Raw genomic sequence first — 11,686 nt, forward strand, 5'->3', positions numbered from 1 at the left:
CCTCCTCACGTAATTCCTCCTACAATGTTTTAGCTTTCTCCATTATCAGAGCCTGCCTTAGTGGCAGACGATTCTGATTTTGGTCGATAACCCAATTTGTTACTAACCTTTCCATTTTTTCTAAGACTATTTCTCGTATGTCTTAATTTACTTGAAGCTAATGGCGTATTGGCATAAGCTGACGGTTTTATTTTCTCTGCATTCTTGAAAAATGTTTTTACAGTTGTTGCAGGAAGCCTTACGTCCCGTGCAACATCAACAGCACGTCGCCCTTCCTCTAAGTATTTAACAATTTCGATCTTTTTTGTTTAATGTTATTACATTTCGAGTCACGTTTTTGCTCTCATTACCTGCAGGACTACTTGATAGTCACTTTGTTGCCATAAATCAAGTAATGAGTGAGTGCTGCAAAAAGTCAACGCTAAAATGTAAATAATGTCACAGTGCAGCCAACCCTGCGTCGCCAGTAAAGCTAACCCACACAAGGAATTTACGGAAAGAATTTTCCGTGCGTTTTATATATATATATATTAACTTCAACCTTTTTTTTTACATTTTTGATTTTATTTAAAATTTTTCAACGACACAAAAGCGAAACAACGTAATTAGGGACGACGTTAATAGTGGGTCGACTGTATTCTGTAAACTTGGCATATTGTAACGAGTTCAACACAAAGAGATGACATTTTTTCTTTAGCAGAAACTAAACTAATTGTAAACAAAGTTTATATTTTGCATTGTGTAAAAATGAAATGCATTTCCTTCAGAGACGTAACAGTTAAATAATCCCTAAAAGTCCCACTTTTTTGAGACAGCAACGTGAAAATATGGTTTTTCCAATATTACAGTTAGATAATTCTTAAATGTTCCGCTTTACGAAACAGCAACGCTAAGAAATTACATACATATTATCTTCACATATACTGTTGAATGATTTTTAAAAATAGAACGAAGACATTTATATTTATTTAGGACAGACCTGTTTTGCTTATGCCTGTTATTTACAAGCTAACCAAATCTTATGTGATCAGAGTAACAATAAAGCTTGTGTGTTAGTTTATTAAGTTCGGTCAAGTTAAGAGTTGTTGTCGAACATCTTCAGCGGTATTTCTGCGGACTTACAACGCTAGAATCCGGGTTTCGATACCCATGGTGAGCATAGCACAGATAGCTCATTGTGTAGCTTTGTGCTTAATTACAAACAAACAATCGAACATCTTGAAACACTCCTTAAAACATGTTTAATCGTAAAACGTCATCATCATTGCCATAAATGTTTTGAGACATCAAACTGGAGAAAAAAATTCTTCTTTATATTGAGCCGGCGGTGACCTAGTGGCCGTGGGTGCGTTATAAGAGTAATGATTAATTCCTACTATCCGGTCAGGTAAGAGTAGCTAAAAGAGTATGCGGTGGATACTGTTGACTAATTTCTTAGTCTATCAGCTCAAAACTAGGGACAGCTAGCACAGATTTTCTTGGTCTAGCTTCACACACACACAAAAACTACTTATTCATGAACTTTGTTTTATTGTTCTATAGCCTTGAGTAAGTAGCGGAAAATGTAAAAGTATCACAACCAGCAAATACTTGTTGTTGTTCTGTTAATATTATAATTAATAGAGAAGTTTTTGTCAGTTGTTGTTCCATACATGATCGAAAATACCTGTCACACTTTATAATCAAAACACAATAATGAATTGTTCGTTTCGTTGGAAGTTAAGTTTCGCATTTGTGGTTTAGGGTAGCAAATTATGTAACTAGTTTTAGTTTTACACTTTAAATAACATTAATATTGATAAATTACCATGCCATCACGACCTTCCGGCAGAAGAAGCAAAGCAAACTAGGTTTAGTGAGGAATGACTGACAAATATTTCCCAATCTTCAACAAGTAATTATTTTAAGATTGTGGAGAGAACTTCACATTTATGCCTCAATAACGCTTGAAGAAGAGTAAGAAACACAGTTTAGCTCATTATTTTATTTCACATTAATCACTGAAATATAAAAAACAAGATCCATGGTACGATATTATACCAAATATAACAGTTATTTATTTCAGATCATAGTAATTTGATAGACGAGGCATATACCTGTTCTCAGATTACCTTGATGGTACGTTCTTTTCATCAGTTTTTTCAATTTATTTTTGAGGTCACTAATAAGAACACAAAGAAATGATAATACTGTTGTCAGTGGTTGTTTGGAATAATCACATACAGAAATAACAGTGGTGGAGGAATTCTTTAAAATTGTCAATAACAAAGTTAACAAGTTGTAACAGATTCACATTTCTTTGTAATACATTTTTAATATTATGTACGTTAGAATTAAACAACCCCTATTTACTTGATATTTTAAATGCTTTTTGAATAACAAATTTTACAATATTCTTCTTAACTTGGTCAGGAAAAAATATCAATATAAAGTATACAACCCTAGAAGCATATTTTATAACAATTAACAATCAGAAGTTTAAAAAGACCTTTTTTTTTATAAATTATTAAAATATGCCACCAAACAGTGTTATTTTATGTGTAAAAAAATGTAACTTATGATCAGATTGATAAGGTGGCTATAGTCTAAATTAGTTCCAAAATTAGCCAAACTTTTTTTAAAGAACGAGAGTTGTGGGGAAGATTTCCAGTTGAATTTAAACCTATATTGTATGAAATATATCTTGATGATAATTTCATTATTTTCAAAGATACAGCCATGTTCAAGATTCTTAGAAAACCATAATAAGCAACATAAAATTCTACGGTTTACTGTAGAAGAAAAATTTAATTCTATCGTTCCTTTTCTTGGAGTTATAAATATGTTACAAATCTGATTGTAAATGTTTTTGTAAAAACAAACAACAAAAAACTAACTAGTTTGGAGAGCTTTACTATCGGACATCTTTCATTTGAATAATGCAGAGTATTGGTTCCAAAATCATCTTTCTTATTTTGAACGTAAATAAAACATTAACTAACAAACTTATAAGACGTAGTTTGCAATAGCTCGTAGCCTAAATCAAAGAGTTTTTATTGACATGTGTACCATTAGTGGTTGCCAGCTCGTCTAACCTATATTCAGTGACGGGTCCACGTTCTCTGCCACTTGTCTACAGTCACACTGGCGATGGCGTCCGTTAATCTGATGTGTGATTTCAGAATGGAAGAAATAAGTAGTGTCAATAAAAACTCTGCCACTTGTCCACAGTCACACTGGCGATGGCGTCGGTTATTCTGACCTGTGATTTCAGAATGGAAGGAATAAGTAGAGTCAATAAAAACTCTTGGAGCTGGGCTAAAAGATGTTTCAAACTACATTTTGTATGTTTGTTTGTTAATCTTTTATTTACGTCCAAAATGGGAGGGATAATTTTGGGACACCCCCATATATTATGAACGATGTTTCGGGACTCTTGTTTCAACTTAAAATAAATTCAAAAAATCATTTTAAAACAGAATACTTGCAGTCAACCCACCACGCGTAATTTATGAATATTTATGTGTCGGCTGTCAGAAAAGGGTCTATTTGTCGAACACTGAACAATACACGTTCATGGAACGCGCATTAAACTGTGATAGTTCCATGTTGATTAGCACATTTTCGGATTATCGGCTCATGTGATTTTAGGGAATCCTTTAGAGCGAAAGAAACCGTGTTCAGTTACTTCAGTCTGAGACTGATGTAGCCTTTTCTTTTACTGCTTTAAACATTAAAATATAAATAGTAAGCTTTTTAAGTCTGTATACATGATTTATAGCTTGAAAGATATAAAATAACGATTTCGTGAAACTTGTGTAACATATTATTGAATCTGGCTCATTATCATATGTCACAAATACTAAACAATGAAAAAAATGATTTGTGTGTAATAACACACCTATATATACCACCACATAACTAAAATATAGAGATTATTTTAGAAATAACGTGTTTTTAAGATTACATTTTCCTGACCTCGACGTTAATTAAGGGGGTTAATTTCTTGAAGAGCACGTTATTATTTACATTAAATATGATTACTAGGGCACATTCTTCACGTACAACTCTATGTATATTTCGTTAAAGCATGAATGTCGTAGTATATAATTGTTGCATGTAGATCCACCTTCTTTTCTGCAACCCATTATCATCATTGACTCTTCTTTTCCTAGTTATCTCGATAGTTCATCGTCTTGTTGCTAATTGGGTTCACGCCATACTTTTCAAATGCTCTTTTAATTGATTCTAGGCTTCTGCAAGGATAAAAATAAAAGAAGAATACGTAGAGGAATTAATGTAAACTCTATAATTTGTTTAGCACAACAGTAATGCTCGAATAAAAACTGTATTACAAGGTGAAAATGTATAAAAGATAGTATCAAAAAGTCTTACTTCAAACAGCTGTTTCTAAAGCAAGAAATCTTAAATGTTCAATGTTAAAGAGATAGGCGATAATAACAGATTTTGTTCCTGTATTAAACTTTCCAAAAGCAGTAAAATGAATGTAGTATTAACTACTGTATGACTCCAGGGCTGGTCGTTATACAGCATGGAATGCAGTCCATGGTACGTCTGGTAGGGGGCCGGGAGAGACCGGTTCTTTTAAATAAAACAAAACTAATATTCAATACAGCTCAACTAGACATAGAAGAGAGACTATGACGCGAAGTGGCAAGAAAGTTACTCTGCTGAAGAATTTGCTGTCTCTTCTAAATCATTAACCAATAGGACGGGAAATCACGGAAAGAAGATGGACATGGCTAGGACACACGTGAACCTAAACAACATAAGAAGCCGGAACTGACATCCACAAGGCAAGAGGTAGACCATCTACAAATCCTTGAACAGAAATAGGGTTGGAACCTATCAGATTGGTATAGGAGGAAGCAAAGACTGCAGCAAAAGACCGCCAAAGATGGAGAATAGTGGTGAAGGCCCAATGTTCCGCATGGGATGAAAAGGTAGAAGATGATTATGTGATCAATAATCGTTGCGAAAGAAAAGGGGAGAGATGGAACACGGAGAATTGACAACAATAGCTATAAACTAATTGTCAAGTTCACAAGCGTTAACAAGTGTACTTTAGGGATAAACGAACATCGCTATCGACTGACGTGAACGGAATTCCCGTTTGTTTGTTCTTCTCGATCTATTTACAAACTCTGTAAAATGGACTCAAAGATCGTAAAATCAGTTCAACATTGACACTAGGATCATCTTGATCGTTTATTTCTTTTCGAAAAATTTCATTCGAGCTATTTAATTGCTGTGGGTGTATCTGAATACAAATATTTCAATTATAGGGGAATATGAGAAACAAAATAACTACAAATCAATGTGTAGTAAAGGGCGGCGGATGGTGTTCTCCCATGTCAACAGGTATAAGTAGGGGATAGTTACACCTGAACTTTAGAAGGCCCTGGGATAATTACACCTGAACCTTGGGAGTCTTCGGGATAATTACACCTGAACTTTAGGGGTCTCCGGGATAATTACACCTGAACTTTAGGAGTCTTCGGGATAATTACACCCGAATTTTAGAGGTCTCCCGGATAATTACACCGAAACCTTAGGGGTCTTCGGGATAATTACACCTGAACCTTGGGAGTCTTCGGGATAATTACACCGAAACCTTAGGGGTCTCCGGGATAATTACACCGAAACTTTAGGGGTCTCCGGGATAATTACACCGAAACCTTAGGGGTCTCCGGGATAATTACATCCGAACGTTAGATGTTTGTTGTTTAACCTATGTGTCGTTCAGGTTAAAAGTACAAGTTTATGAAAATGATGGGTGGAAAACTGGCTACGATATACAGAGTGAATGTATTTTTAAAAGTCACTAAATTTAATGAGCGTCTATCGGTTGAAAATATTCTCTAGGAAAACTCATTTAAGTCATTTCAAATTATGTAATAAAAAAGGTATAAGGCAATTCATCAATACATTATGCATAATTATTCTAAACTAATAAAATATGAAGTCTTGCATGAGAAACAAAAACTTGAGTAAGCTGAAGTCAAACTTACATTTTTTCGTTATCTGAAGGTGAGGAATTGGTTGTCGTCTGCGCATCCTTAAAGTTTTCCTCCATATATTGACGATACTGATAAAGTTCTTCACGGAATTCGTTATACTGATCTTGCAATATACTGGTTTTATTGTTAACAGAACTTAAATTATCACTTATGAGATTCATTCTTGTTTTTGTATAAGATAGTTCTTCGGTAATATTATCATGAATTTCTTCCAAGTCTTTTTTCAAGTGGGTCTTATGTTTGTTAAAATTTTGTTCTTGTAAGTTTACTTTTTCAGAGACTGATCGTAAGTCGTCTTTAATGGCAGTTTGTACATTTTCTGTAGTATCTAAACGTACTTTCATATCATCAGTTACTTGTCTGCTTCTTGCGACATCCTTAAACATTTTAGTGAAGTTACTTAAACTATTTTCTTTCAATGCTTGAATATTTCCTTTCATTATTTTCAAAGATTCTTCAAAGCGCAGAATTCGTTCTCTTATTTCACCAGCGATATTGTGCAATGAAGACGTCAAATTTTCTTCTATTTTCTCGTGAGTAGATTCGTTCATATTTATGTAGTCAGATGATGGCTTTGTATGTTCTTTATCTCTCCTTTCCTTCTCTTTTGCCAAAGACGACGTCAGATCGCTAATATGGTTTATGATTTCAGATATCTTTTGGCTATGAAAATTATTTACGTCTTCCAATTTTCTGACCTTTTGTTGGAAAGTAGTAAATTCTTCCAACCTGTATCCCAGGTAGTAAACTTGAGATGTTAGCCTGGCAATACTTTCATCGTCATTCTTTGTTCTATCAGTAGAACGCTTAAAACGAGCAGCTTTTGATTTTGATTCCGCTGTCACTAGAGCAGCAGTGAAGAATATTAAGTACACTATAGAGACCATCTTAGAAGTAGCGTGTTTTAAGTCTTTACGTTCTGGCTATGGTTTGTACGACTGCATATCTCAAGCACTGACTTACACTAAAATCACTCTAAGGAGACCTGCAAAGCGTCACTTGAAAAACACGGATCACCAGGTCATTTGCGTGGGCAGCTTATTAGAAGTGGTGGAAACTTAAACAAGAGAGAGTAGAATTACCAGATCTACTCAGTGAATACGTCAGAATGTCTAGCAGTAAACAATCACGCTAAGCATAGAATATACATTTAATTGTACAATATAAATGATATCATACACTGTACAATATAAGTGATATAATACACTGTCCAATATAAATGATATAATACACTGTACAATATAAATGATATAATACACTGTCCAATATAAATGATATAATACAATGTACAATATAAATGATATAATACAGTGTACAATATAAATGATATAATACAGTGTACAATATAAATGATATAATACACCATACAATATAAATGATATAATACAGTGTACAATATAAATGATATAATACACCATACAATATAAATGATATAAAACAATGTACAATATAAATGGGTCGATATCTAATTATTTTAATAAATAAAATCATTCCAGAAAACAAAAACACAACGGTTACTGCAAACCGAAACAAAGAACATTTTTGTTATATACTTGACCTGAGAGTGCACACATTAATATTTAACATATTTTAATTGTGTAAATATGAAAAGTTCCATTTTAGTTGATTGTTAGATTTTAAGCAATACACAAGTGCTGATCATTCTTATTTATGCAAACATTGTTTATTTCGAGTAGAATTCTTTATTGTATCTGGCACATATCGGAAGTGTGAACAATTAATTATAAGAATGACATCCATCAGAAGCAAGATAGATGTATTCTATCTATCATCACTTGAATGTAGGGTTCTTTGATCTCAAGAGGTTGAAGATCAAGTTCATTCATTAATCTCTGTACGAATCTAATTTTTTTTGACAAAAATATCAATATAAAAAATCGAGATATCTGATATACCCCAGTGTTGTGTATCATTGAATAATCATTAATTATTAAATTTACTTTTATTACATGAAATACTTGATACACGGCTTAATTTAAGGAAAACAATCTTTCTGCCCCTTTTTTCCTCTTCTTTTTATTATTAAGGCGTCATGGATAAATCCTTTATCTTGGATTGCCTTTTTTATTTAATATCCAAGATTTTTCTCTGACAGTTGTTTATTAAGTTTATAATATCGCTGGCCTAGTAACACATAAAACTAGGGAGAAAATATGAAAAATCTGTTACATAGTGCTGAAGGTTGTCATCTAGTCAGTAATAACGTGACCTTGTTTTGACCTCATAAAGACTTACGGAATAAAGGTTTCATTATGTTCAAATACGTATGTTATGAAATACTCTGCTACAATAAAAAAAAACAGAACAAGCCTCATTATTCTCATACAAATAGGATGTTACAGTTTTAGTGAAAACTCTAGGGCCAAAACATTCAAACAAATACTTGATTTTATTTTAACAGGGTACGTAGCTCACATTTTATGCATATAATTAATAACCGTTTTGATATTTCATTGAATTTTTCATACATAATAGCACGCAAAAAAATTTAGCTTATATACGTGTCTTGATTAAATTCGTTAACACAGAAGTAAGAGTTCAAATTACAGCACCCTCGGTGGCTCAGCGGTAAGTCTGAGGGCTTTTAAAGCTAAAAATTGGGGTTTGATACCCGCGTGGGCAGAGCACAGTAAATACTGTTATAACAATTAAAATATGTTATACAAAGAACCACCAGGGAGACCCAACGTACCTAATTAAATATATTTTTTTTACGTTCTTGCTTATTATCATTACAATGCATTGTTTCATCAATTGGGTACTTTCATTGTTAAGGATATTTTCGGTCCTACATTATTCATCTTGACCATTGACCAAAATACGAATGGCTAATGCTTATTGTTTGTATGAAGCTCACCATTTAACTAAACCACTACAAGCAGGTTTTAGTAAAACTGCTCTTATGAGGAGACGATTAGTTAGGCTGGACAGAACTCTTCAAGATAGCAACCAAATGTATATGTATTATTCAGGTTGATTTTTAGTTGCATTCCAACTAGGTAGCTTGATCTGATTGGAGATTAATATTACTTATAGCAAGATCTTTCGCCGATCATACTCGCTCTTTCAGTGTTGGGGAGTTATAACGTAACTGTTAATCCCAGTATTCGTTGGTAATGAGTAGCAAAAAGGTTGGCGGTGCGTGATGTTGAGTATCTGCCTTCATTCTGGTCTTATCACTTCAAAATTAGGGACAGTTAGTAGATATCACCTTCGATTAACTTCGTACAAAATTCAACAAACAAACAAACGTTATAATAAAACTTTCAATATGAAAATCACCTGACAAACATAACGGTGTAAAATCGCAGTGAAACGGCATGTATCAGAACTATATTTTAATACTGTTTGGTGTTCATAGGTAGTGTGATAACACTAAAAAGTGATCGATTTTAAAAAGGGCGTATAATTGTCCTTTCCAAAACAAAATATTCATAAACCTAGATCATAAGTATGTGTTCAAATCAGGGATTCAACATTTTCTAGACGAGGATATCACTTATACTTACTGGCACTGGAAAACAAAGGAATATGGATCAAGTTTGGAGATCACGACTATCCAGAAAGAGACCTGAAACAAGTCATACCTCATCAGCGACAGCTTGTGAGAGCTGAGAATCCATGAACACAAATATCAATGGTAAAATCTGTTCACGAATTCCAGGTAACTGCACAGAACATAATCAAGAAGGATCTCCATCTAGATTAGTGATACATTTCACTCGTACACAAACTGCTTCCACAACATATATATGTTCAACTGTCGCATACCTAAAGCAGCTGGAGAATGAAACGAATGTTCATGCCATTCCACATGAAAACATACTAGTCACTGGATTTATGTGCAACCAAACTGTTAAAACGTGTGCCGAGAACCTGCTGTCCTTGTACACTAGATAGGTTATGGAAAGCACGCAGAAAGGGGGGATGTGCTTGAAGATGATAGTCTTACGAAGGAGTCCTTTTGAATGAAAAAAAAAACACTCTAGAGCTATTGTTAAGATGCAAGGTCATCAGATAGACAATAACCAGTCATAGTGCCACGGACTGTAATGATGTCGTGAGTCTCCATAATCGTTTAATATAACGTACTCAACCTCTATGTATGTCTTCTGAATAGTGTTTTAATTCCCGTTTTTTAATGTTTAATATTATATGAAAATGAAAATTTAATAAGTAGATATATAACAAAGATTTAAATCACAGAAGATAACAATTTATATTAACAAGATAATTCCTTTTCCATCTTTTGGTAAAATCGATCTTCATGGACACTGCGAGACAATTGAATACGCTTAGGTGACTAACGCATGATATCCTTAAAAATGGTGTGCAATTTCACCATTCTACGCCATGCCATTTGTGAGATATGTCATGCTGAACTGTGATACTTTCTTTATAATCATATTGTAGTTATGAAAGAATAAAATGTGATGATATTAATGTCATCACATTTGTTTATATCCTCAACCAGGACATCTCGACAATGATAATTTAACATCAACTAAGTCTGAGAGCTTATAATGCTAAATATTAGTTTCGATACCCACAGCTGACAGAGCACAATTAGCCCATTGTACAACTTTGTGCTTTACGGCAAGCAAACAACTTAATGTCAACTTATTCCATGTTGCAGAGCCTAGCCTAATTACACATATTGACAGACAAAGAAATTATATAAAAAGATAAGGATCCAAAAGTAACCTTTTTTCACATGTTTACACCAGGGTCACTTGTGTGGTTTATTTCGCATGTTTTCTATGGGTATAAATGGGTTTGTCGATCACAGTGCAGCTCATTCAACCAACATGAAACTGACAAGTGTGCAGAGAGATGAGCTTCTGAAACGTTATTACACCAAAGGATGTAATACCGAAGCAGCTCTCAGGGATTAGTGCAGAGTGCATAACATCTGCAGAGAACCTTGTTCCAGCACAAGTTCGTAAAAAAATTGAGAAGACAGGTTCCACTTGTGATAATCCACATACAGAGAGACCATCAACTCTTATTGAAATTATCACTGAGCTAAGCCATACCATAGGAGAACAAGCCCCAGGGAGTGCAAGAGTGCATACTGTGTCATCTGGTGTATGGACTTTCCAATTTCAACTGTTGTGGACTTTTCCGTACAAGCTGCACCAAGTTCAAGCACTGGAAGAAACGGATTTACCTCAGCATGTTGAACTGACTTTGCAGTTCATAGCAAGACTAGAAGTCGATGACCAATTATTTTATGGACTGATAAAGCACACTTCACCATTTCTGGAAGTGTCAATACGTGCAAATGCATTAGATGGTCAGAAATTAATCCACAAGTAACATTTCTTACACACTTTCATGAAGCTAAGGTGATAGTTTGATGTTGTTTCAGAGCAGACTTTGTTATTGGGTATTCCTTTCAGAAAAACCCTTGACACATGTACTGAAAATATGCACAGTAGCATGCAATGCTAATAAACAATGTAATTCACATGCTGTAGCAGCAAAATGTGATAGATGCTACAATTATCATACAAGATGATACCCTTCTTCATTTCACATCATTTTCCTTGTTAATGGCCACTTCGTTCATGAGACCTTACACCAAACAATTTCTGGTTGTGGGGATACCTGAAGTCACGTGTGTACCGTGAGAAGCCTCTCAC

General features: G+C 34.1%; 1 protein-coding gene across 1 annotated transcript; it reads right to left on the reverse strand.

Moving 5' to 3' along the window:
* Positions 1 to 2,876: 2,876 nt before the first annotated feature.
* Positions 2,877 to 6,991, reverse strand: LOC106472008. Its single transcript, XM_013932641.2, has 2 exons — positions 6,012 to 6,991; positions 2,877 to 4,235 (listed from the first exon to the last, which is right to left on the reverse strand). The coding sequence occupies exons 1-2, from the start codon at positions 6,905 to 6,907 to the stop codon at positions 4,151 to 4,153; spliced, it is 981 nt and encodes a 326-aa protein (XP_013788095.1). The 5' UTR covers positions 6,908 to 6,991; the 3' UTR covers positions 2,877 to 4,150.
* Between the last annotated feature and the right edge of the window lie 4,695 nt (positions 6,992 to 11,686).

This window comes from Limulus polyphemus, unplaced genomic scaffold (genome assembly GCF_000517525.1).
Source record: "Limulus polyphemus unplaced genomic scaffold, Limulus_polyphemus-2.1.2 Scaffold116, whole genome shotgun sequence".
Lineage (NCBI taxonomy): Eukaryota > Metazoa > Arthropoda > Merostomata > Xiphosura > Limulidae > Limulus > Limulus polyphemus.